A 26,812-nucleotide genomic window follows, 5' to 3' on the forward strand; every position below is an offset into this window, starting at 1 on the left:
GAGTATTGGATGTTGTGATAGGACAGCATATCAGCATAAGATAGAAGTATGCATTTAAAGGAAGGTGAAGGAATTATACATTTCTTACAAAAGAGAACACTGAATTTATAATAATATATATAATTTACTCATTTACGCAAGATAATGCAGTTCCTAGAACTAGATCCTAAAGGAAACACATCAATTTCATATAAATACACTTGCAAAATTTAAAGCGAATTTAACCAACTTCAAGTCTTCAACTAACATCCAGTTATACATGAACAAAAATCCTCAGAGAAAAAGATTTACTAACACTAAGTACCGGAGTAAAGCGAGAAGATATCTTAAGATGTCACCTCTTTCTGTGCAAAAGGCAAAAAGGGCTCCCACCATCCGAACTCATACTTGCGATACGGCGCCACCCATTTTTCAGGCTTCTCAAACTCCAGATTAGTAGGATTGGAGGCTAGTGCTTCTTCCAGGCTCTCGGCTACAAAACTTTCTGTTAAAACTCGGTCCAGTCTTAACTTCATGAATCTGTTAGAACATGTCGGGATACATAGTTACAACTTGTCTAAAACATGGAAAATCTGGCTTTTACACTGAAGCAATTTTGTTTAACATGCAATTCTTTTCGCAGATATCATTGTTAATTCAAAAGGGTCGAGCTCATTTCAGCTTGACCCTAACACCAAAAGTAGGGAAAAACAATCAACCAAGCCTTCTCCTACTAAGTAGGTTCGGCTACATGGATCAAACAATGCTAGTGTTTAGTCGTAATTCATGCCTACTACACAAAAATCTATTCCTACACTCAACAACTGACTAAAACACATACACACACATTTTCAGCCCATTTGATTTTCTAGGCCAATAGAAAAAAAAAATGAATTCGAAGCCAAAACACGATTTCTTCATCTTTTGGGAAAGGAAGCAATGCCTTCCTTCTGATAAAGGCAGCTTGCACTGTAAAAGAAACACCCAAACATAAACTTTCCATGGATCCTAAGGAGGATCACAGGAAAATTCCACTCTTTCATTGTTTATAACAGCCACTTCAAGCATCAATGAGCCATTAGAATTTCATATATTCTACTATTAATAGTAATTGTTGAATCAATAAACGGAAAATTTTAAACTCAATGTTGCTCTTACGTGATCCAGGGGCCATTGGTCGACACAAGAGCAACCGCAGGTCTGCGTAACCTCTTGGTGATATCCGGGAATTTGTCCAAGAACTTAGGCTCAATGACAAGCCAGAAATCCTGTTCTATGTTTCGCTCTCCAAAGAGACGGAGCCGTTCGAATAACTGTTCTTTGAAATGCTCCTCCTCATCCAGCATAAACTTTGCATTGGCAACAAGAAAATAGTACTTGTTGGCTTCATTCTGCAAAGATGATCCAAAAACTTAAAATAAATAAACTAATTACCATAAAAAACCAAGACCTCAAATTAGAAATTGTGACATGAATCACATGCTTGTATAAATCCTCAACAAAGGACAAACTTTTTTCTTTCAGGACAAGGCTTATTCTCATAGCATGGCCATACAAACATAGCCTTGTCCCACTAGGTGGCCATAGTTTCTAAAAAATCAAACTTTTCCAATCTCTCTACTATTTGGATTAAAATATGTAACAAACCAATCAGCATTCAAGCACTAGAATTTGTTTTGTTCTTTTTATTAGACAAGTAACATGAATGACTTAACCAATCAGCATTCAACCAACTGAGTAAAAGAAAAAGAAAAAAAAAGGAACCTGCAACAAAATGTAAAAATTGAAGACAAATTCTAAAATGGGGTTTGAGCAAAATAGAACCTTGCTGGGAGGATCAGAAGAACTGAGCTGGTCAGAATCAACAGATGCAACAGCAGTGGTAAAGGGTCTAGTTGAATTTTTGTTTAAGGGAAAGAACAAGTTGCAATTTTTTGGGTTAGCTGAAGAAGAAGGAAGCAAAGACATATGAAGGGTTTGGTTTCTGGTTCCTAACAACTTGTTGCCATTGATAGTGGCATGGTGAGGTTGGGTCTTGGCAACTACCAATGCAGTTGATGAACCCAAAGTTAAAGTGGCCATACCCAACATCATAATGATGATAATCTTGTTTGGTGTGTCTAGAGATGAAGAGTGAGGTTATTGAGACATAGAAGAAAGAAGCATAGAGAAGAGTGAGAGTGAGGAAGTGAATGAATCTCCCCTTTCAGAGGAATGGCAACTGGCAAAAGGACAGTGGAACCAAGTTCTAAAGATATCAAACACAACCTTATCTAGTTATCTCTAAATCCTAAACACCCTTTTCTAATATTTAATTGCTTTAGTTGTTTTTTTCCTTTCTCTTTTCATCAATATTATTATTATTATTATTATTATTATTATTATTATTATTATTATTATTATTAATGCTATAAATATAAATTTTTTTAAGCCAAATCTAACTAAATTAGTGTAATATAATAAAAATTAATTTAATTAATTTTATTTTAAATTTTATTATTAATTTATTAGATTTGATTCATACAAAAAGTTACATATATTAGAATTATTATCCCACATAGCATTAGTTTAGTGTTAAGCTAAAACACGTAAACTGTTACATTCTGTAGTGGTTTATGAATAGATGAATTCAAATCGTATTCTGCGAGATGCTGTAGCGGATTACAAAGGAGTTGGCTAATGCTATGAAATTGCTGTAGGGTATCGCAGTTTATATAGTAAGTTAACTTCTTCATAATCCACTACAGTGTCTGGCAGAATATGCTTTGAATCCATCTGTTTATAAACCGTTACAGGGTGTGGTGTAGCGGTTTATGTATTTTAGCTTCTCAACATAATCCACGACAGGATGTAACGGATTACGCGTATTTTCAAGTTCCGCGTTAGAGTGTCGCATATTACATATAATTGAGTTTGTTGTATTTGTGTCTGATTTTTTAAAATATTGTATTTGTGCAACACTTTCTCTCCTTCATTTTATTTATGTAAATGATCCTTTAAATTATAGTTTTTACATTTTATTTAAAGAATAATACATAGAATTAGTTTTTAAAAGATTCAGTTAAATATTTTATTTTTAATAATCAAATTAATTTCTATTATTTATTTGATATAGAATAATCTTTACGTTAAATTTGATAAAAAAAATTAATCAAATTAATATCTGTTATCAATTAATAAAAATATAACAATCTCAAAAAGTTTTTAAAATTATGAAATTATTTCTTTATATACACAAATAATTTAATGTAAAAACTATGAGTTATTCTTCGCATACAAGCGATTAAAGCTTGTAAACCTTACAAGTTCAATTAAAATTAACTCAAAACGCGCTTCGAATCATTCTTCTTCCTCTTCATTTTCTCATTCTTCTTTTCTTTCGTTTTTTGCCTTCTCTTTCTCCTCATTCTTCTTCTTCTTGCTGCACGTTCTTCTTCCTCTTACTCTTCTTCTTCTTTTCTTTCGTTTCTACACGTTCTTCTTCCTCGTCTTCCTCTTCTTCTTCTTCATTTACGTTCTTTTCTCTCTGTTTTCTCATTTTTTTTCGATTTTTCATGGTAAAATCGTTTTTGAAGAAGAAGAAGCAGCAGAAGATGAGGAGGAGAAAGAAAAAGAGTTCTGAATTAAGATGTACTTCAACGAATTTTGGTGTATTTCTTAAATCCTTTTGGTGTATTTCTGTAATCTTTTGGTGTATTTCTTTAATCGTTTGGGTGTATTTCTGAAGTTCCATTATCTTCAAAAGGATTATAGAAATACACCAAAGGATTACAAAAATACACCCAAAAGATTTAAGAAATACACCCAAAATTCGTTGCATAATTCAGAACTCTTTCTCTTTCTCCTCATCTTCTGCTTCTTCTTCTTCAAAACGATTTCAACGTTCTGAGTGTAGCGCTTTAAAAACAGGAAAATCGAAAAAAAAACTAAGAAGAAGAAGAGGAAGAGAAAGAAGAAGAGGAAGAAGAAGAAGAACCATTCTGAGTGTAGCGCTTTGAAAACAGGAAACGGTTGAATAACGCATTAAAAGGCCCGTATGTGTAGCAACTTGTAAGACTTGTAAGTCAAAAAGACTTGTATGTGTAGCACTCTTCAAAAACTATTATCTAAAGAAATAAAAATATTCACCAAAAGAATTTTAGGAATTTTTTTAGTTATCAAATTATAATTTTTCAACAAAAGCATAAAAATTTAAAGTTTAGAAATTAGAAGAAAAAAGCTTCCTCCTTTGGAAGTGGAAATGCTAAAGCAGGTTCTGCTTCCGTACGGTGTTCACTTCCCTCGTTCCTTCTTCTTACACTCTCCTTCTTCTTCTTCTTCTTCAACATTGCCGCTACTACGAATCCTACGAATCTCATCGTTCAGCTCCATTAAGGTGATTCGAACTCACTCATCAACAATCATCATCATTATCGTTCAAATCAACACTTTTTCATTCTTCTTTGAATGGAAATTGAATGAATTGTGCAGATGGCTGGGGAAGAAGAAAAACAAGAGTTGAAATTTGGACCCTACAAGATACACAAAAGCGAAGTGTTCTACGCAACAAATCTCTCTTACGCCATGGTCAACCTCCGTCCCCTTCTTCCTGGTAACTCATAAGTCATAACTTAACCTCACTCATATTTGTTCTTGCTAGAAAAAATATAAATTGGGAAAATGACCCATTTTGGTGATCCATAAAAAAAAAAAGTAATTTTTTTTTCTATGTTGTTAGGAAACTGTTGTTTTCTCCCAATTATTGTTCAATTATAATAATTTTCATCAGTTCCCCTTTAACTTCTTTCTGAAAAAAGAAAAGAAAAGAAAAACTCCTAAAAGGGATAATCTTTTTAGCTATATGTTGTTAGGGACATTGTTGTATTCTCTGAGATTTTTTTAAAAGGGGCTTCATTTTGAAGTTTATTGTTTTGTGTTCCCTTTGCAGGTCATATCCTTTTCTCTGGCTGTCAATAATAGTAATATGATACTGCTGGCTAGGCATGGTTCATGTTTCTTTTTTGTTTATCTATTTCTTAGTTTACTATTGTTTGGTTTAGTGTTTTGGTGAAGTTCATTTTAGTGCTATAGTTCGCTTTCAGTGTGGTTGAACTCTTTGTTTAACCAAAACCGATAAAAAAGAAAAATGTAGTTCAAGATGGAAACAGAATTTGAAATTGGATTGGTAAATTTCATAGCTTTTCACCGGTTTGTTTCGAAAGCAGAAATTTTTGGGTGAAATGCATGCTCAGAGAAAGAGTTTCTTTACCTTCAGCATGAAATAATTTCTCAATTGGAAAACAAAAATAGGCTGTGTTAACCTAGGTTGCACAATGAACACTGCAAGACATACATATACAAAAACTTTGAAATCCTGCAATTATGGAGCATCTTTATAATAGGTCATTGTCTATTTCAATTTATTTTAACATGGTTAATTGGTTACCACTACATAAAGGGCATTGCACTGTTAGAATATCCATTTGGTTAATCATTAACCCACTTGTGTTCGGCATACCTTAGACACCATGTTGTGTATGGAAAATGATAGATAGAGTGAATGTGCTCTCTATTTTTCAATTTTTCTTGTTGTGCTCTGGTTTAAAGATCAGTATGTCAAAGAGTGGTTTAGCTTGGCCTCATGACCTTTCTAGTTTGGCATATATGGCTGGGTGTTTTGTTTTGGAGTGGCCTCTTGATTATCTAGGTGTTCTGTAGGTTACTAGGTGGTAGTCCTAGATCTATTTCCTTTTGGGATCCTGTTGTTGAATAGATTTCTAAGTGTTTGCCAATTTGGAAAGGGGCCTATTTTTCTTTATGTGGTCGTACCACTCTCATTCACACATGCCTCTCCAGTAGTCATCCTTACTTCTTATCCTTGTTTCGTATTCCAGTAGGAGTGGTCAACACTATTGAAAAGATTATGAGGGACTTCCTTTGATGTTGTGCTTTAGATGTTAAGCGAGATCAATAAATAAATAATATGTTAGAAGTACACCTAGACTTGACATATACCTTTGCTTCATAGTTACTTGCTAAAGCCTTTCAATGATTATGCATTTTTCTTGAAAGGAAGTTTTACTTAATGTAAAGTTCTAAAGGTTATTTCCAGCTGACTAGAAAGTCTAGTTTAGTGTTGAATTTGTTTGACTTAACAGTATTCACATGTGCTCATCTGTCCGAAGCGTGAAGTAAAGCGTTTTGTTGATCTCACTGCTGAGGAGACTTCTGATTTGTGGCTCACCGCGCAAAAAATTGGGAACCAGCTTGAGAGCTACCATAAGGCTTCGTCACTTACATTTGCTATCCAAGTTAAGCATTTTTTTTTTATTTTTTGAACATATTTTTATTTCTCAGATTGCTAATTCAGTTATATTTTTGCACTTTGGTTTGCAATCACTATCTTTGGTTATGCTCTCACCTTTTATATTTAACTGGATAAGAATTCAGAAATGAGATTGCTGGCCTATTTTTTCCTCCATGTCATTCTTTCAAATTGTTCACCATTTTCTCTTCGCTATTAGTGACTCTCATTACACACACTTGCTATCGTGCGAACAGTATGGTGAAATTTCAAAATAACCGTTCTCTTCATTATTTGATGTTAAGAAATTTTACTATTGATAAGATGATAAAATACTAAGACACACCACCTTCATTGCTAAAGGATGTGTTAGTTTTGCCATTTTGAGCTGTTGTTGTATTCAACATTTTCCTACTTATTCGGATTATGTTCGGATGTTCCTGCATGATATGCTAACCGTATCTCACAAAACCAACGGAATTATCTTCCTGGACCATAGGACGGACCTCAAGCGGGACAGACAGTACCTCATGTTCACATTCATGTTGTTCCCCGAAGAGGTGGCGATTTCGAGAAGAACGACGAGATATATGATGCAGTATGATACGCTCTTCTCGTGACTATCCTACACATTCTTATTACCGTGATTGATTTGATATTTGTTCTTATTTGCCGTTTGTGTTTGTTTCAGATGGATGAGAAGGAGAAGGAATTGAAAGAAAAGCTTGATTTGGACAAAGAGAGGAAAGACAGAAGCTTTGAAGAGATGGCTCAAGAGGCAGATGAATACAGAAAACTCTTCTTATGAGCTTGGACTTGATTGACCATATATTAATCACACAAATTCTAGCTGAAAAGACTATAGTTTTTCTTTTTAGGGAAATTGACAATTTGGTTTGGCTCAAATTAACTTATGTTCTTATTTGATATATTGCATGATGATACAAGTAACCTTATGGAATACATGATTGAGTTTTTGAGTTTCTGTTTACATAATCTTGTTATAAACACTTTCGTTGAAATAAACACTCCTTGTTCATGATGGAATACTGTTATAAAGAAAAGTGTCAATCATCATAGGAAGAGATTGAAAAGCAATATTGCCCCATTATTTGTAATTTTTTGCACAACCATACTATGTACACACAAAAAATCAGTCTTTAAATTAGTAGCTCGTGTAGAATACATGTTAAAATACGAAAATACATATTGTATATATACACAAATATATAGTAACTGGTTTTAATTGTGCAGGTAGCATTTTTTTTCCGCATAAATATACACAAATACATACTTAAATATTTTATATGAATTATTTTTTGTTAAAACAATGTTCTTACACAAGCTCAATTAACAAGTTATTCAACGTTGACTCAATTAACTACTCTCAAATCAGTAACCACTCACATTTTTAAATACTTTTTCTAAAGACTTCATAGTTTACAATAGTCTCTCCATTCTTCTTCATAAGAATTAAGTTAAGTAAAGCAGCACTATCTCCTCTCTTGCTAATTCCATTAAGGTAAGTAAACAACTAAAATGAATTATGAAAAACATCATCTGTATTCTTTTTCATTAAGATTTTTTTCATTCTTTCTTCCAAGTATAGATCATGGCTCCTGAATACTATGATTTTGGACCATACAAGATCCATCACAGTTCAGTGTTCTATACAAATGATCTGTGTTTCGCCTTTGTCAACCTTCGTCCGGCTGTGCCTGGTATGCTACTTCTATAAACTCTTCATGTCCTCACTTCTTTGATGATCATGTCATCCATGTTTTAATATATATATATACACACACCACTTTGTTATTGATTTGTCTTTTCATTTTGCAGGTCATATCCTTTGAAATGGAGTAGTGTTTTGACTTTTGAGTAGATTTGACATAGTGGCACTGTTTTGTTAAGAAATCTTTAAGAATTGTTCTCCATAGCCAGAATTTTTCCAGAAACAGTTTCCCCAATTAACAATTTTAAATATTCCAGAACATCAACACCTTATATAATGCTTGATTTTCACATTGTTACTAGATGAATGTAAAAGCCTCAAGGCTCTTAGGAACACATATTATTTTGTTTGACTTAACACTATTTAATACATGTTCTGATCTGTCCAAAGCGCGAAGTCAAGCGTGTTGCTGATCTCACTGCTGAAGAGATTACTGATCTGTGGATGATATCACAGAAAGTTGGTAGGCAGCTTGAGAGCTATCATAAGGCATCATCACTTACATTTTGTATCCAAGTAAGAGTTGAACAAAGTGTGTTTACAAAGTACAATATATTTAAATTTTCATGCATTATCATTGTATTGTCACGTCAGTAAAAGTATTCGACTTAATCATCGTGAGGCAGGACTTATAGCCTATAATAGTGCACGCTGCAGAGCACTGATCTTTAACAAAGTGTTTTCCATGTCTTGAACATTAAACAAGTGTGAAATAAAACTTCCTTGTATGCTAAGCTTCTACAATTTGTAAAATCTAACCAAATGATATTTTTCTGAACCTTAGGATGGGCCACAAGCAGGTCAATCAGTACCTCATGTTCATATCCATATCCTTCCTCGGATGAGTCGTGATTATGAGAACAATGATGACATTTATGAAGATGTAAGATTGAAACTTCTTATTTACTTTTGTTTCTCTTAATTTGTCTGTTTTATACTGCTAATTCTTCTAATACTGAGACTTTAGTTTGTTGTTTAAACAATGCTATGACTTGTCTATTTGAACTTGATGTAGCATGCACTAAAAAATTCCAACAGTATAGATTTGAAACATGATGGATGCCATTATCTCATTATTCAACTTGGTGCATCTAAAACATTTCCTTAATGATTATTATTATTCTCTTTTTGGATGTTTGTGAATTGTGTAGATAAATAAAAAGGAGAAAGAGTTGAAAGAAAAGCTTGAGGTGGATAAAGAGAGGAAAGACAGAAGCCTTGAAGAAATGGCTCTTGAGGCAGATGAATACAGAAAGTTCATCATTTGATGCTTTAAAATTTGCAACAGAATAATATTTGAACATTACCAAAATCTTATATTTTAAAAGAGAAAAAGAAGATTTCCTGATTAAACATTTAACCACCAAACTCTCAATTTTCTAGTCTATTTGGACAACTTATATACTTTGTGGTAATCAAAGAATAACCTGTTTCTTTCCTTGAAACTTGAGTTGCAAACCTGGATTGAACCAATTATTCAAGGTGTTTGATTCATCTTCTCAAACCCATTTGCTAGTGTTTCAAAAGTATTCATGTATTCAAAGATATTGAGCATTGACTGGACTAAAAAACAAAGCAATCTTTTCCCATTCAAGGTTAAGAAAATGAAGGAAAATGTGTGTATAAAGTATATAGCCGAGGAGCCATTAGTTCATTACAACAGTTAGGTATTAAACTTGTTCCCAACAACGTTAAAACAAGAGGGAAACAAAGTTAACTGAAACTATATATTCCCCAAAACAAAATGTGTTCCAATATCAATCTCTATGTATAGCATCGTCGAGATCAAGATGCACCCCTATGCGATTCTTCAAAACAGTGTTAGCATCTAATGGTGTTCTGCACTTGCACTGGAGCTCCTTGAATCTCTCAATGTCGAAGTTATACCGCTTGAAAAGCTTCCTCTGTCTTGAGAGGAAGAGCCTCTTCATTAAGTCTTGGTAAGTTGGGTCTCTTGAAGTGAATAGAAAGTAGGCATAACCTATGACTAAACCTGTTGTCGTTGTAAAGAAGGCGATAGGTTCCATTACGTCCCAGGAAAATTCCCAGAATGTTAGCCGAAAGAATAAGCCAACAGTAACTACACCAAATCCTAGTCCGGACCAAAGGATGCGCCGGACCTGCTTGTGGGCCAAAATATCAATTTCCTCTTTTTTCTCCTGCAGCTTCTTTATCTCCTCCCTCACAGGATCGTCGTCTGCAGTCAGTGCTAGCGGAACAGCCCTTCGAACCAGATCCACCACCTAAACAAGCGCAAAGTAGCCAAACAACCGAAAAAGAATCTGTAATTAAGAAAGCATCACAAATTAAAGCATACAATTCACTGGTACTTTCACAAACTCTAAAATGCATAACTTTTTCAGTATCATATCTTAAAGAATATTGATTCTATCGATTAAAGGAAAAATAAAAACAATACTGCTTGAACTCAATACATAGTTTGTATCAGACCAGGTAGATCCCTTGCAATTAGATTGGAGGCGATGGTACACACCCCAAAGAATTTTACATTGCTCTGAAGACCGAATCATCAGACATATGTTACTTCTACTGCTAAACTGGCATATTCGGTCCCATTTGACCTTAGTTATAGTGATCAGTTCGGTTGACACCACTAGATCAAACTCCTTTAAAGTGAAGAAGTTGAAAAAGTGAGAAAGTGAAAATCTAATCCCCCTTAAATCAAGATAGTAAGACTCACACCCGATAAAAGTTACAAATTCAAGAATGATTACCTCCTTACTTTGCCACTTTACAATTCTCCTCATTTTTGAGAATTTTTCCAGACACAACCACAACTCGCCTATGGATAATTCAAAAGGGTTAAATACCATAAAGTTCTACAGATACATATACATACATGGATCCTACTACATCCAAACCTTTTCGATGCATATTCACAGAATTCATAACCAAACATTGATATACCATAAAACATTGATTTCCTTATTCAAAAGGTGATGTTAACACAAGAAACATAGAGGACCCCCTAACAGTAAAGAAGATAAAAAGAGCAATAAGGGGCATCTAATTCAGCTATGCTGAGAAAATAGAATAAGATCTAGTCATGGTTTTAGTGAGCCCCACAAGCACAAATTCTGTTGTTATGGCAAACATATAGTTACTAAAAAAGTCATTACCAGATTGGATACGTGGTTGGTTTACAATTCACTACTTTTTGTGATGAAATTACAAGTATTAACTATGGCCCAACAACATAAACAATACAAAAGAGGGAGTCATTCAAACCTTATCAGGGTGGAGATACACCTTATCTCTGAAAAGGAGAATAACACCAGCTTCATCAAGAACCTTGGAGAATGCTATAGCTTCCTCTTTACTCCTAGCAATACCAGTGCTCTCACACGCTTCGAGAAGTTCAGTGTAAGGAATAACTTCCTTCCCTTCCATTCCAAGTCTCATCTTCAGTGTCTCCACATTCACCAATCTCAATAGCTTCTTTGCTTCAGAGTATGATATGAATTCTTGTGTTCCACCATTGCTAACAGTAACACCACCGTTATCATCACCATCACCACAAGAATTTTTGCTGCTGCTGTTGGAAAAGAACCTCTGGTCAGAAGATTTAACCAATTTTGAAGAAGATATACCTCTATTCTTGATCTGGTTCAGAACAACAATCGATAAAGATGCCCCTCTTCTTTCCACAGCACCCAGAACCACACCCTTCAAACCCAACAAATAAGGATCAAAAGGACCAAGCTTTTTAACATACCCATCACTTATATTAACAATTGAAGATACCCTTTTCCTCAAAGATCCAAAAACTGCACCACCAGAACACCAACACCTACCCCACATTTTTCCCTTCAAAACCCAGAAACAGAAAGAGAAAAAGAAAATAACTTTTATGTTTAAAAAGCTGAATATCACTAAAAATCAAAGCTGCCCAATACAGCCTTCACCATGAAAACCTGAAATATCCTAAAACCAATCTTTAAAAAAACCTAACAGTCATTGAATTTGATACTTAAAGCCTTAAAGGCATCAACTTTCTCTTAAGGAAAATGGAATGGCGGAAACTGTGGTTAGTTTAATGCATTAATTACGAATTATTATTTGCTAAAGAGAAGAAAAAGATGAAAACCCAAATGAAAAAGAAAGAAGAAAAGCGAGTATGGAACAATAGCAGAGTGGGGGGGCGAAGGTGGGAGTTGGAGAGGTTGACGGAGTCGTCCACCACGATTCCACGAAAGGGTTTCCGTTAAGTTGTCGTGTGTTAGTCAGCGCGGGATAACGTTGACTGGTAGTTAACAAAAGGTAGTTAACGGCGAAACGCGATATGGAAAAAGGGTTTGGGATAAAGGTATGTAGGTAGGTCCCATTTCCAATAACTAGATATAGAGATTGGCTAAGACCACTGACCACAAGACTAGATTTGGTTTGAAGACAGATATGCAGAATTTATACAACATGCACCTCTATTTACGCTAATGGCATTAATTTTGAAAAATCTACCTTCACATAATCAAAGAATCTCTAAACGGATCCTGACACTCATTTTAAAAAATAATGAGATTTTTATTTTATTTTTTTTGGTTTTTAATCTTTATTTTTATAAAATTGATTAGTGTTTCTGCTAATATTTTATTATTAACAGAATAAACTTATATAACATGTTAAACTATTAATTTATCTATTAAACATTAATTAAGATTGACAATTTTTGTTGAGAGTCTCATTATTTTTTAAAGATAATTGTCAAGATCGTTTAATTTTTTTATATTTTTTATTACCTTTTTTAAATATATTTGTTAAATTTATTATGTAAAAGTAAAATATCAGTAGATTTTAAATTATTTTTACTTATAAAAATTAAATGAAAGATATATTAATAATTAACGTGTCACATAAATATGTTGTGAAGAGAGATCATTGACAGAAGGACTAAACAATCTCACGAAATTAAACAAAGTCATCTAATCAAATTTATATGTTTAGATATTTTTAAAAATAATTAATTTTAAAAATAATTATTTTCATTAATATGATAATACATAATTTGTTATCTATGTAAATTTTTGTTATACTAATAGAACATAAAAAGTGAAAATTGTCTTATTTTTAAATTTCTATAATTTGATAAATATACATTTTAACTCCATTAAAAGAAATTAAGACCCGAATTTCCTAACAAGAGATTTGGTACCTTTTTTTTTATTTATAAGAATTGATACATAAAGAAGTACTACAGTTTGGTTTTGGTATTCATTTAACAAAAATTGAATTCCCTTCATCATTTTCTAACCATGTAATATAAACTTAAAGTTTCAAGTTTGTTCCAAGGCAATGTTGTAACTTTTTATCCCATAACAAAGTTTTTTGGCCTTTAAATTAATAAATATGTCCAATCTAGCAAATTTAACTAATTCTCTCCATTCTTTGCAGATATGGAATAATGTCTTATACTCTTGCTTCATATTCAAACTTATAATCACTTCCAGAATCCTACCTTACTTTCTTTGCACTCCCAAACCATTCAGACATCTCTTCCTCATCAGTACTCGCATTATCATCAGACCATAAGTCATCATCTGTTTCACTCTGACTCAGCAACTCATTCTTATATGCTTCTCTTCTTTGTGGCTCAGATAAGCTGGTCTTACCTCCAGCAATAGGAAAATCAATAAATTGGGAGGGATCCTTCAATTTACTTAAGCGCTTGTGATTTTCATTTTTATCCTCTACGAATCTCCAAGTAAGTGAACCTCTCTTGCTGTTCTGTCTTTCTGACTCCATCAGCGATTTGTCACGGCAACCAACCTGATGTCCTGAACGTGTCAATTTGTTATTCTTATGATGGTTATGTTCTTGTTCGGGTTGAAGAGAAGACGCCTTAGGCCGTCTGTGATCACATTTGAGACAAACCATGTTTCTTCTGAAATTGATGTAGTTACACCTACACAGAAAGGAAATCCAATCACCTCAAAATCAAGTGATGGGGACGGGAAAATGTTTGAATTTCAAAATGCTATGATTTAATAAGAAAGAACCTACGAGTCGCATTCCCACTCCCCTGGATTCAGGTGCCGCTTGGGAGGCTTTTCTTTGCATTGAAAACATCTTGTGTTCTTTGCGAAATTTAGGAAGTTGCATCTGCAAGAGTCAAAGTCATGGTCGTTATTAGAGATTAAATACCAGTGAGAAACGCCAAATTTTATGAACAAGCATTACGTGTTGCATATCCAGTCTCCTTTCTTCAACGGTAGGTGGTTGTTATCCTCCTTAAATTGCTTAATTTTTTGCTCACATAGACTGTCGCAGCGCAAGCACCTGATATTTCTGGCGAAGTTGAGGAAGTTGCATCTAGCCAATGAAAAATTTAAGTGTGAAATTTTAAGAAAGTGAAGAAGAAAATGCAATAATTATAACAATATGTAGTTGCTGGATGAAAATTATGCTCTACTTGGGACAAACCCAGTCGCCTTGCTTCATAAGAACATCTATGTTGCCCTTGTCTTGCCAATCTGGGTGCAGTTGTTCAGGAACAGCCTCCGTGGTGTCTGGAAGATAAGGATTTTTGCTGCTAGTACTGTGCTCTACTATTTCTTTGAGAAGACTTCTCACAGATTCTTTGACATTCTTTTTTAGACATGTTTTGTTATCCACCGAACCAATAATTGGGTCAAGACCATAAGTCAAAATAATGCGCATAACATCTACTGTTCTTCCACCTTGATCTTCACGGGCCTTCACGAATGCCCTGTCGCAATCCCCTCTCAAATTACAGGAGCTGCAAACCTGGCCGCAGCATCAGGCATGCAGTTCTTTAGTTAAAGAAATTGCAGAATATGCACCTTTTTATAAAAGGAAAACGAAGTTTACAAAAAAGAGTATACAAAAAAAGCCAAGACAAAAACACAATAAAATAGAGAAAAGAGAGAATAAATTTGCAAAGTATATGATAGTAGAAACTTAGTCATCACTTACATTTCCCTCATCAAAGTTCAAATGTGCCCTCAGACGCTTCGCTGAGTTTATCACTTTCCTATCTAAGCTAGGACATCCGAATGCTACAGTATTTGCTATATCTTTTCTAGGCAAGAACCTGACAGCAAAGTCATTTGCAAAACAAATTGATCACTTACTATGAAGCTCACTAGGTAATGGACTTTAAAACAACAAAAACAAATTGCATGATAATGTCATTCACTTTAATTAAATATAATCAAATTGCAAATATAGGATAAAACTTCATTAACCCAAGTTCATTAGCAGGAAAATTGCATTAACCCTAAAATTACAATCATTAAAACCATGACTGGAAGTCTGGAAGTATGATTGTCATATGATGTTTACTTTTAGGTAGCAAGCATGATCAGTACATTACTCAAGTTCATTTGTTACACCTAGTCGCGCTAGAATAAAGGCTCCTTGATTGAATTTAAAGTGAAAACAAATCCTCTGAAATGTGCTACTCATTTTCATGTGAAAATATCACAGTCCAAAGAACAAACACCTTGCGTGCACAACAATTTTCTTGTGAAACTATCTGAGTCATAAACACAAACACCTTGCGTGCATAACCCAAAATCCAAATTCGTTTTCTCTTCCTTCTTTTTACCTCAAAAGATCAAAGTGGTCTCTACCGAAATTGAGGCATGCGGTCCTAATAGCATTGGATAATTCTTTTGGACCAAAACTGAGTTCGTGATTGGCAACAAAGTAGCCTCTCTTGAGGAGGAAGTCGATGAGGTGAATCCATTCAGGCCAGGGGTGCGAAATGAGAAGCGGCGGCGATTGTTGTTCCTTCTCCGGCGCGAGAGTGTGAGAGAGTAGTGAAGTTGAGGAGGAGATCAAGGAAGTTGTTGGAGCCACACGATGCTTCCAAACACTTCGTATGATCATACTTACTCACTCTCTTTCCAAACAACGTCTATGGTTTCAGTTTTTGGTAGTTGTTTCAGTTTTCATGTATCTCTGAGTCTTTTCTTCTGCAAAAGCAGTTAACTTTTGCCAAATTGGAAGCTGAGAATTATTATTTGAGAATTATTAAATAATAATTTAGTTAAATTTATTAAATTATTTAATATTTTTTAATTATTAATTTTACATAAAATTAATTATACTTAAATTTTTATTTTATATTTATTATATTTGTTATCTGCAATTTTTTATTTAAATTTAATTTGAATATAATATTAATATAAAATAATTTTACATATACATTAAATTATATAATATTATATCAATAAAATAATTATTTTTTATTGATTGCGTAAATAATTATCTAAAAATATCGATATAGTTATCCAACTGTATTTATACTACTAATATATTAAAATTAAATTATTTTTATTTAAAATTTATTGGTATTTTAAATACGACCTAAATATAACATTAATAAAATATAAAAACACTAATATTAATTGTTTATATATTAGTTTTATATTTTAAAAATGTGTTTGTATGTCTTGTAGACCATAGTTTACTTTTATTGATTCCATGTTTAAATGTTGTTGGATACATTTTTAGAAATTTAGCTCCTGTAATTTATAGAAAGCAATGGTTCAGAATATACATCATCACTGAATCTTACTAGTTAACAAGAAAATGTTGGTTGCAACTGTACTTAAAATCAATCAAAATGGCCATCTCATGCATCAAGGCACTGGTTTTTTGTACATGGAATACAGGGGTGCGTGGTCAGCTCACTCGTCATGCTTTTTCTCTTTTGCTTTCGCAAGAGTTTTAACCATTCCCCTCGCAATCTTCCAGAACCAATATACGTTCATCATAGCCAACGTAGCAGGCACCGTGAGCACGCTATAGTAACCCAGAGGGAAGATCTGCTTGACCTGAAAATTGCTAACAAGAAATAGTTTAGATTCATTTACTACTCTCTCCGTTCAGAAATAACTGCACTTACCAATTTTAGCAATGTGAGTTATTCCTGGAGGGAGGGAGTAAACAACTACATACAAGACAAAGTTAAGTCATTTGTGCTAACTTTTGCATCGTACACCGAGCCATCACACGTGTAGTGTAGAGTTGGCTCGGTGTACTCGGTGTACGAAGTACAATGAGTACACAAAACATTTTTCCATAGAAGATGGATAACACAGAAGGATGCTTGCCTCATCAAAATGGTTATACATGTGGAGAAAAAAGAATATGAAAAGAATAATCCTAGCAATCTGCAGCGCAGAAAATATGAGGGGATAAAAGTCAGTAAGACAAACAATAAGAACTAGAGTAAAGTAGTCCCATACTTGAATTTATAATCTATGAAACATAAACAAACCATTGTGATACCATGTAGATGCATGTGTCCTTGTTGGATAATTTATGTAATTCTAAAACAGAGGACACAATTAGGAAATATTTTAAGTCGATTTTCTACACGACAAACGAAAAGGAATACAGGAGAGAAGATGCATCTCTGTTTTATATATTTCTCCTTTCTGTCTCAAGACAAGTACCAAATGCTTCCAATACGAGAAGGTGTGAAGATATATAACTATTCATGTGCCTCTAACCATGAAAGATAACAAATGTACTCATAAGAATAAAACGACAATTGTAACCACGAAAATGACAATTGTAACCACGAAAGATGGCCTCCGTGTGCTAAGAGTACCCAGATGTTAGTTACACAATTGGTCCGTTAGGGTACTCTTGGCACACGGAAGCCATTTTTCGTGGTTACAATTGTCGTTTTAGGAAAAGTCTAAGGGGCCAGCAGTTTTATTGAATTTTGGCCAGCATGTAACCAGCAGAGGAAGGTGAGCCATTGGATGAAATTTCACACCAATCTCACACCATCAAATCATCATTGATGGCTAGTTGATGGCTAACAATCACAAAAATTGCTGGCCCCCTAGCATTGCTCGTCGTTTTATTCTTATATAGGTACATTTGTCAGCGTCTGTATCTTTCATGGGTACAAATGATAATTTATTCCTCTAACTAATATATCAAGTTTTTACCAGAGATGGTTTCATGACTCTTAACATACATAAGCCTTCAGAAGCTCATGTCAACCACTTTAATAGTGTTGTAAGTTTATTTTTAAAAGAAAATAATGTTTTTCTCCAAGACAGAAAAAACATCTCCGTAAGGATTCATACTCAGACATGCAGCAGTCCACATTTTTCATGGTTAGAACTTAAAACCCTTTTAATCATCCCTTCTAATTATTTTGTTAACTATTGCTTTCTATCTTGCTGTTTAGCCCAAATATGGTTCATCCAGAACCTAAAGAGCAAAAGTGCAAAAATAAAGAACCAAAACAAAATCATATATGGCCATATACAATTCCTTAAGGTGCTTTTTGCAACCTAATCAAAATAGTGGAACTAGAGTTGAGATGAAAAGTATGTTCAGACAGTACCAACCACCCGAAGAACAAAGCAACGCCATTCCAAATGTAAAGTTTAGAGCTCTTGAGACCAGCTACATCCAAGTGCCTGTATATGCAATTAAAACATCAATATTTCGATGCATGTAAAAGCGAAAGGGATTCGACAGAATATATTACCATCTCAGATTTACAAAAGGAGTTGTGCTCTCAGTGAAAAGAACCATCAGTATGTAGATCTGTGCTTGACCACTTAGCAAAGCTTGGATGATTGAAAACAAGGATAGCCCGTGGTGCAGAATCTACATGTAAACGAATGAGGTTCGTCTGCCACTTCTAAATCACATAACTTGCAATTGTGTTCAATGCATCTTGAAAGTAAAAGAGATGCTGAAAGAACACGGTATCCGATATCATGTAATACATCATCAATAGCAAGAAAACTTATGTTGTCAACTTACATATTCCATACCCCCTAAGGCTGGATAATACCAAAGAATCATTGCCAAATCTGTTAGAAAATAACCTACAGAAATCTGGAAAAAGAAAAGGAAGAATATATTAGCAAACAAACTAATTGAACAATCAGCATAGTAATAACTCCTAAAAAATAACATAACTAAGAAGATTAGGAGAAAGAGACATTAAGTGACAAAAAAAAGGGAGCTAAAGGCAAATTAAAGCATAGAAAAATATATTTAAATATGTTGTATGCAGCAGACAAAGTAACAGTAAGAATTATCATAAGTCTGCACATTTTATTAACAACGATACATGCATCATGTCATTACATAAACTGGATAGAATTAAGATTAACTTTTGTCATAACAGAGACTTACTCCCAATACTGAATTTGAGAAGGTAGACGATCTATGAACAATTAGCTCTTCACGTGAATCGTCACTGAAGAGATCTGATCTCATAAGGAGGTAAAAAGATACAACAGATGCAAAAATAGCATGAACAGTAGAGAATCCCCTGCAATACAAAATGTTGTTGTTCAAGCAAAAGTATCAATTATGGAACAAATCTATAGACTGAAATCATAACGCAAGGAATTTTACCTGTTATTCCATTCTATTTTCTGTTTATCGCTCAATTTGCCATATCTCATGAACAACAGAGAACTCATAATATCCATCAATCTATAAACCTTCAAGATAATAAAAAAGAAACAATTTACAAATTGATAGGTCAATAATTCTTTTAGCAATATATCCTATTCATATAAATCAGGACATAAATCAATTGGAAAGGGGTAAAGACTAGGGAGTCGGGAATCCACAATAACAAACAGTCAGGGCTAATTTCATCCTTGAACAAGGCAAGGTCAGCTAAAATGATCTTCATGGTCTTTAGAACAAGTCCAAATCTAAGTGAGCTATAAAGCAATATAAATTCACTTCCTGGAAGTTTATATAAGCAGTACGACTAAAATCATCTCCAAGTGTTTATGTTGACAACGACTTAATCGAATATTTTGTCAGGTAGTGAAAACTTTGATTCTTCTTCAGAATTGTTAAAGCAATGGTTCATCATCTACGGAAAGTTATCTCGGGAGTAACAAAAAGAAAAAGAAAAAACTTAAGAACAGGACCAAAACATATTTCTTTGAACTGAAGTAGCTAATAGAGCAATCCAAAAGGTTTATTTGTTTCGAAACTAGCCCAATTGTAATTTCAGTACAACAATAACCTTAAACTACCCACTTGAACATGCATCCAATACAAACCGCTACAAACATCTTCATCACAAAAATAGACACGAATAGGCAGGTTTGCTTTTTATAACAAATCATGCTTTTTGAATGATGTTCCACTCCACAATTTGATTTCTTGTGTTGTCCTTAGTACAAGTTAGTTCCTCTAGTTTACAATATTTTAATTTAGGAGGGTAACAAATTTTCAAAGCAACCATTATTGGGAACAGAAAAAAACTACACACACTCTTAACAGTAACAAAAAAAAGGTAATATATAAAAATCATATTCTTTCTTTCTGTTAATCATATGTTCTCGTAAAATGCTATTGCTGCATTCCATCCTCCTTTAAATTCCTAAAAAGTTATCTAATTTGATATTTTCTACATGAAAGCCACTCATAACTATTGGACTTGACTTACAATAACACAAAAGATGATGCCTGTGAATACAGATGCCAGCCATTGAAATTCTTTTCTAGAACTAGCAAAGTCATAAGACAAAACAGAACCGGTCGAGAAATCGAAAGAAGCAATAAGTCCCATCCAATCTCCTCCTTGTTGAAAATCACTAAATCAGAACAAACTGCACCAAAAAGACATCACAATTCATATCTGAGTGCCACAGCTCAAAGACAACTACTTCAAAGTTCAAACATGCATACAATAAAGAACAGTTTTAACTTGTAAGTAATCTCACCAACAAGCAACAACTGAAATACAATAAATTAACAATAACTAAATATATATTAGAAAAATGAAACCTCCAAATAATGAATAATAATTATTAATTAGTTCATCACAAGAAATGCAAGTTGACTAGCTAATCCCATAGGTAAGGAACCAATTTAAGATTATGTATAATTTCTTGGAAAACAAACAAACCTCTCATCATATAAAATTAACAAATGGACACAAAAGGAGAGGGAACTTCATCACATATTGTGACAAACAACAACAATGAATCAAACAAAGGTGCTAATGCGTTACCTAAGAACAATGGAAAGAAAACAAAAAGAAAGAGCTGGAAATAGAACGAAGAACAGAAAGAGTTAACCGGAAAAGAACAAAAAGGGAAAAGAAAATGAATTGAAATAAGCAAAAGACTAAAAAAGAAAGAAAATGGTAAAGGGAATCTGGGATACCCCATTCATAACTACTACTATTAGCCACATTAAATTCAATTGAATTCAAAGCTTGAAACTTTAGAGAGACAGGGTACCAGAGAGAGAGAAATGCTACGCAGGCATTTCTACGGAAAATGGAAGAATGAATTGTATTTTCCTTATGTTTTATCCCTTTGCTCACTCTTATCTTCTAGAATACGTACTATACACAATTATTAAGAGTGAATATGTATTCTCATTATTTATGAAATATTAATATCCACTATTAAAAATGAAGAATAAACTATTACAAATGTTAACAAAATGAATTCGGTCTCACTCGTGGGCTTAAATAAGTATAGGATTTAAATTCTGTGCATACAACAATTCATTGGTCAATAACAAACTCTTTAAATAAAATTCAGATTCGCAACAAATTAATTCTTAATCTGTCATATTAAAGAATACCATGGATAACAAAAAAATTTACTATTACAAATATTAATGGCCAAACTATTAACAACAGTATTTTTTAAAATATGATTAAAATAATAATAATATATTTTTTAATAAGTTGCCAAGAAGTATTTGTGCATTTGATTTGAAATTAGATATTTGAATAATTATTTAAAAATATATAATAAAAAAACATACCAAAATATTTCTGCATTTTTAAATATACTTTTGGCCATTAACAAAAATGATTGCCAAAAAAAATATTTAGCGTAAAATCATCCAGTTTTAAGAATAAAAATATTCTATTTATCGAAATGCAATCTCTAAAATTTTTTTGAAATATTTTTTTCATTAACAAATTTATAGGTATTTTTGTCGGTGATTTAATATTTTTAAAATATTTTTATGTGGTTTAAATAAATAGATATAGATATCTAGTATCATTGATACTAATATCATTATTTTTATCAATGGTCATATTGATTAATATAGATATATTTTTAATTAATAATTAATATCAGTATAATTTTATTGTTGAAACTATAATTTACAACAAATTTTTTAATTCTTATATATATATATAATGATGTCTTAAGGTTGACTCTTGTGCTGCTTTCGAATATTTTCTAAAATAGTTTCTAGTTTTATTATTTTTAGTAAAGTAAAATTGTTATTGGTTTGTTATTCCAGAGTAAAATGTTGATCCGTATACTTGTTCAAGATACATTATATTAATTTGAAATTAGCCCTTTGAAAATTTTAAACACGTTATATAAGCATGGAAATTAAAGCACTTTAGACGATTACCATAGATGATTTTTTTGTTCAAAAGACTCAAATTTAAGACACTATCTCGGGCATAACTATTAGATTACTCATGTATAGTTAATCATAATTTTAACATGGTGGATTTTCAGTTGATGGTAAACGTTTTGTGAAACTGAAAAGCAGTCGAGTTTGCAGCAAGAGAGAAGTACACCAAAATATCATACTCTGTAGTAATAGTGGCCAATTTAATTTAAGAGGGTTACCTTTATTAGTTTATTAAGATAATTTTATATATCTAATTAAATATATTTAATTGAATCATCTAATAATTTATATAATTCTTCTTTTTTTTTTTTTTATCAGGTTGGGCAGACAGCCCCCAATCCTAGCCTATAATTCTTCCTTCTAATCCACGTATTTTTCCAATGTAGTGTAAAATCAGAGCCATTCAGACGAATGCATTTATTATTTGTCCCCAGTCATAAATACCAAGGCCCATTATCACAATGTTGCGTAAGCGTTAGCGAATGAGATTTGAGATCAGTTAGTAATACTCCATCTAATTTTCTGGCTGTTTCTCTTCACGAAAAACTAATTAGTCTCCTTATGAAAAGAAAGTGACAATCTAACCTTTAACAATCATTTTCATTAGACAGAAGTTCCTCCTACCTCTCCAATTATATGGGTAGTAGAAGTAGGAGGAAAAAATTCGAACACCCTAAATGAGTAGACAGGGAATTAAGTGTCCGAAACAAGTTTCGATCCACGTCAGATTTGTAAAGACCAACTCAGAAGCACAAAGAGTTTGTGTCTAAAAGAAAATGAAATTGAGGGGCCATTTGTCAATTTTTATATTGTTAGATACAAATTGTCTAGACTCTAAATTGGTAATAATGAATAGGAGCCAGAGGGTGTTTTTCCTTTCAAATATGGCACAAATTTTGAATTACAAATGGCACACATCTTTGCATTAATCTGAATTCCATACCAAACATGCAACATAAACAGCTAGCAAAGCAAAGCAAAACATGTTAAATTGAAACACACCCCTCTGAAATGCACAGAAAAATGAAATTCCAAAGAGTATCATCAAGAAGTGATTATTAACATTCTGTTCCAAAGTACTAAGAGTAAAAACAAGATGGCTTTTGTGGCCATAAACATATTTACAAGCACTCAAACAGCTTATTAACATAATAATCCAAAGTCAACTTGAGTGCCATAAAAGTAAGGGCTGTTACATAACCCTTTAGTAACCTCCTTGTATGTAAGCATTCAGACGATCGAGTTCCTGTCGGTGCTCGCTCACCACTGCACGAACCACGTCTCCTATGGACACCATGCCTATCATTCCCTTATCATTGATCACAGGAATGTGTCTGATTCTGTTATCTGGAAAAAGTGGGAGGATGAAAGGAACATGAACAAATTGCCAAGTTAATCTCAATTGGTCATTTCTTTTCCTTTTTACAATTATAATTTATCCATGTATATGTGTAAAAACTCTTCTACATTAACATTGAATTAGGTGCTACCACATAGATAAAAGTGGTGATTTTTTGAGATAGTAAATATGAAATCAACTACTTTTATTTACATGGTAGCACCTGATTGAATGGTCATGTAGAAGTTATAAATCAACTGTGCATAGAAATTAAACACTTTGAAGAATACTAGATGACCAGAATCTTCTGCAAAATATCCAGTGCCAGATTGATGTGGATGAATAAATATGTACAGTATCATTTCATCCTGCTGCCACTATGGTTATGTTTAAAAAAACAAATTTTAGGTTACATTATTCTAGCTTTGTAAATTTGCAATTTTAGTCAATTTATATGACACATATTTAATATTCTCGTTTAGGATCACAGAGTACCTGTCATCAATTGCATTGCTTTTAGAACTTTGGTATCAGGTGTGACAGTGATGAGCTTGTTCTGCAGCCACGAAATCACAATTACTGGTATCTTTAAATTGTTAACATTTTAAATGAAAGCAAATAAATGAGATCTTTTATGGTTCTCATCATTTCTTGCATCCAAAATTGGGCAGGGGACCACTAATTAGGTGAACCATAAAATTCTCCAAAACATTAAATACATAAATAGAGAAGGAAAGTGACATAAGCAGAAGATATTTTCCTATACAATAAAGGACAATTGCTTATACCTCCTCTGTCATGATGTCTCCGACCTTAGTCGACTTGGATGATCTTCCCTGCACAATAATCTTCCTGAGGTAATCTGGATAACAGGATGAAAAAAACTTGTTACATGAACAACCAAGAGATAAATTTAATTCACTTTCATTTCTGTATATAGATATTGGATCACACTTTGTCTAAATTCTAAAACTACATTAAAGTACACATCAAGGTTCAAGGAACTTCTTTTCCCCATTATGTCATTATATTTAGCTAGTTGATTTGCATCTACATATATTTCGGAAGCACACGAAATGATGATGTCCCTTCATGATAGCCTCATTTTTCTGGTGATAATTAATGTAGACATTAATGGCTTAACTTATTACGCCAACTACAACACAACTGATCTTAACAAGTCTTTTTCTATGGGTTTCTAAAGGAAGTTAGAAGACTTAGATAGCAACAAAGGAAAGCGATAGAGCACAGAGGAGATCGTTAAAAAAAAAATAAATGTCCCCAAAAACCAAACAGATCCATAATCCTCCCATTTTGTATTTGCATTTAAAAATCATCTTCACTTCTCTAAAATTTTCATGAATTTTTCTGAATGCATTAGTAGGAAGATATTCTACATTCACATTTTGATTCCTCACACAACTTCATTGTTCCTCGGAATCATTAACCACAATTTTTTTGTTCTTTCGTTATATCTAAAGTTCCTGATCTGGCTACGCATCCACAATTGTTTCGTTAAATTACCATTATAATGTGAATTTACCTCTTTCTGTTATAATTCCCGCAATTGACTTTTGTTCATCAGACTTCACAACAACCAATGCTCCCACATTGTGCTGAGTCATCTGCAATGGATGTAAAGTATTTAGTTCAAAAAACACCAGAAACTTCTACATTTTGATAGCAATAGCAACAGGGATCAGATTTGCGTACCGATTGAACAGCATCATAAACAGAGTCATTCGTGGTGCACCACAGCCAAGATCCATCTGCGCTTTTCCCCTTCACCTTCAAGATGTCGGAAATCGTGGTGCTCTCGAATCCATGCTCCTCCATGCGAGCCGGAGCAGCAGACGACTCGAACCTCTTAAGCACAAGAGGCTGCAATTGAGGGGAATTCACCATGCGCATTCTCTGCAGAATTGCGCTCTTGACAACGTTGCCATGAGACAAAATCGAACGGAATCCTCCTTGCATTTTCTTCTTTCAACTGTGAATCAAACACACACACACACACACAAACAGATCATAACATAACCCTTGATATTTTGTCATTTTACAGTGAAATATAAACAAGATTTTCATCTATCTTTAATCTTGACGCAATATCCTGAAAATTCGGGTTCATGTCATTCCTACAAGATCTTATATTGAGAATCTAGAAATTAAATCATGAAATTCATAGAAATAAATTTATATGCATGATATCAAAGCAAAAAAGGCAAAACTGATAAGATCTCACATCACGAAATGAAAGAAAGCAAGGATCTGCTTATCGGACAAAAAGAAAAAGAGAAAGGAGATGATTACCAGAGATGAGAGATTTGCGGCTGAATAAAGAAATGGATGAGCCCTAATAAGAAAGAAGAAGAAGATGGAGAAGAAGAAGAACGAAGAAACAGTTAAGTAGCTCACTCAATGCTACACTTGTGAGTGTTCAGTGGATTTTCTTACAAAGCGCCACTTGTACACAAAAAATCATGAGAGTGGTGGGCCCCTTTTTCATGCTTTGGATCTTTATCATATATTTATCCACTCCTTCGGTCATGTGACATGTCTTTTTCTTTTTTGTTTCTTATCCTACTTTCAAGATTTTTTTTTTAAAGAAAAATGAGCAGAAAATGGAAAATTTGTTATAAAATAAATAAATATATATATAGCAATTTATTTGTAAAAGAGAGAAAGAGGAAAATAGTATATAAAGAATGAAAGAGTGATTTTATTGTTATTATATTGTGTCTTATATCTTAACTTATGAATCCTTATTTATACATGTACAAATTTATTATTTTCAACCTTTATTAAAAGTTAGTCTTTGTTGAGTAAATTACCATTTTTATCCATAAAAGTTAAAAATACTGACATATCTATCCATAGAAGATAAAAATTACCATTTGTACCCATAAAAATTGATTTTCGCAAGCAAAATTACCCAAACTCTAAATAATTACATAAAATTCCCAAACTACCCCCCTTCTCTTCTCTCACACACGCACTCACCCTCACTTACTATCTGCAGCACCCTCCCTTTTCCACACACACTCTCTCTTCCTTTTCTTCTATCTTCTTCAATCGTCCTTCTCTC

The 26,812-nt window shown here is 33.2% G+C and overlaps 7 protein-coding genes across 10 annotated transcripts; 2 read left to right on the forward strand and 5 right to left on the reverse strand.

The window, feature by feature from the left end:
* Window positions 1-60: 60 nt before the first annotated feature.
* On the reverse strand, window positions 61-2,248 carry LOC130947042 (uncharacterized). Its single transcript, XM_057875911.1, has 3 exons — window positions 1,804-2,248; window positions 1,138-1,370; window positions 61-519 (listed from the first exon to the last, which is right to left on the reverse strand). The coding sequence occupies exons 1-3, from the start codon at window positions 2,071-2,073 to the stop codon at window positions 327-329; spliced, it is 696 nt and encodes a 231-aa protein (XP_057731894.1). The 5' UTR covers window positions 2,074-2,248; the 3' UTR covers window positions 61-326.
* Window positions 2,249-4,138: 1,890 nt separating this feature from the next.
* LOC130947058 (bifunctional bis(5'-adenosyl)-triphosphatase/adenylylsulfatase FHIT-like) lies at window positions 4,139-7,252 on the forward strand. Its single transcript, XM_057875912.1, has 5 exons — window positions 4,139-4,354; window positions 4,450-4,572; window positions 6,123-6,269; window positions 6,762-6,860; window positions 6,954-7,252. The coding sequence occupies exons 1-5, from the start codon at window positions 4,220-4,222 to the stop codon at window positions 7,068-7,070; spliced, it is 621 nt and encodes a 206-aa protein (XP_057731895.1). The 5' UTR covers window positions 4,139-4,219; the 3' UTR covers window positions 7,071-7,252.
* Window positions 7,253-7,700: 448 nt separating this feature from the next.
* On the forward strand, window positions 7,701-9,461 carry LOC130947074 (bifunctional bis(5'-adenosyl)-triphosphatase/adenylylsulfatase FHIT-like). Its single transcript, XM_057875913.1, has 5 exons — window positions 7,701-7,784; window positions 7,872-7,985; window positions 8,364-8,510; window positions 8,779-8,877; window positions 9,146-9,461. The coding sequence occupies exons 2-5, from the start codon at window positions 7,875-7,877 to the stop codon at window positions 9,260-9,262; spliced, it is 474 nt and encodes a 157-aa protein (XP_057731896.1). The 5' UTR covers window positions 7,701-7,784; window positions 7,872-7,874; the 3' UTR covers window positions 9,263-9,461.
* Window positions 9,462-9,558: 97 nt separating this feature from the next.
* On the reverse strand, window positions 9,559-12,274 carry LOC130947026 (calcium uniporter protein 5, mitochondrial-like). The gene is made up of 2 exons (XM_057875910.1): window positions 11,244-12,274; window positions 9,559-10,237 (listed from the first exon to the last, which is right to left on the reverse strand). Exons 1-2 carry the CDS (start codon window positions 11,814-11,816, stop codon window positions 9,752-9,754), a joined length of 1,059 nt encoding a protein of 352 aa, XP_057731893.1. The 5' UTR covers window positions 11,817-12,274; the 3' UTR covers window positions 9,559-9,751.
* Window positions 12,275-13,184: 910 nt separating this feature from the next.
* On the reverse strand, window positions 13,185-15,990 carry LOC130962768 (zinc finger protein VAR3, chloroplastic-like). Of its 2 annotated transcripts, none has more exons than XM_057888941.1 (6): window positions 15,346-15,817; window positions 14,946-15,063; window positions 14,422-14,756; window positions 14,190-14,321; window positions 14,013-14,111; window positions 13,185-13,914 (listed from the first exon to the last, which is right to left on the reverse strand). In XM_057888941.1, exons 1-6 carry the CDS (start codon window positions 15,441-15,443, stop codon window positions 13,464-13,466), a joined length of 1,233 nt encoding a protein of 410 aa, XP_057744924.1. In that variant the 5' UTR covers window positions 15,444-15,817; the 3' UTR covers window positions 13,185-13,463. The 2 variants fall into 2 exon arrangements, with proteins under 2 accessions (XP_057744924.1, XP_057744921.1); XM_057888938.1 differs by having other exon boundaries at window positions 13,186-13,914; window positions 15,580-15,990.
* A 451-nt stretch (window positions 15,991-16,441) lies between these two features.
* LOC130948937 (uncharacterized) lies at window positions 16,442-21,327 on the reverse strand. 3 transcript variants are annotated; one of them, XM_057877816.1, is made up of 9 exons: window positions 21,236-21,327; window positions 20,437-20,599; window positions 19,380-19,468; window positions 19,155-19,293; window positions 18,777-18,851; window positions 18,496-18,617; window positions 18,349-18,424; window positions 17,093-17,152; window positions 16,442-16,813 (listed from the first exon to the last, which is right to left on the reverse strand). In XM_057877816.1, exons 2-9 carry the CDS (start codon window positions 20,557-20,559, stop codon window positions 16,667-16,669), a joined length of 831 nt encoding a protein of 276 aa, XP_057733799.1. In that variant the 5' UTR covers window positions 20,560-20,599; window positions 21,236-21,327; the 3' UTR covers window positions 16,442-16,666. The 3 variants fall into 3 exon arrangements, with proteins under 3 accessions (XP_057733799.1, XP_057733848.1, XP_057733891.1); XM_057877865.1 differs by having other exon boundaries at window positions 21,159-21,263; XM_057877908.1 differs by having other exon boundaries at window positions 16,634-16,813; window positions 16,966-17,152.
* Window positions 21,328-23,395: 2,068 nt separating this feature from the next.
* Window positions 23,396-26,217, reverse strand: LOC130934135 (CBS domain-containing protein CBSX3, mitochondrial-like). Its single transcript, XM_057863743.1, has 6 exons — window positions 26,038-26,217; window positions 25,441-25,717; window positions 25,271-25,352; window positions 24,516-24,589; window positions 24,223-24,283; window positions 23,396-23,735 (listed from the first exon to the last, which is right to left on the reverse strand). Exons 2-6 carry the CDS (start codon window positions 25,702-25,704, stop codon window positions 23,593-23,595), a joined length of 624 nt encoding a protein of 207 aa, XP_057719726.1. The 5' UTR covers window positions 25,705-25,717; window positions 26,038-26,217; the 3' UTR covers window positions 23,396-23,592.
* Between the last annotated feature and the right edge of the window lie 595 nt (window positions 26,218-26,812).

The sequence above is a fragment of the Arachis stenosperma genome, chromosome 1 (genome assembly GCF_014773155.1).
Source record: "Arachis stenosperma cultivar V10309 chromosome 1, arast.V10309.gnm1.PFL2, whole genome shotgun sequence".
Lineage (NCBI taxonomy): Eukaryota > Viridiplantae > Streptophyta > Magnoliopsida > Fabales > Fabaceae > Arachis > Arachis stenosperma.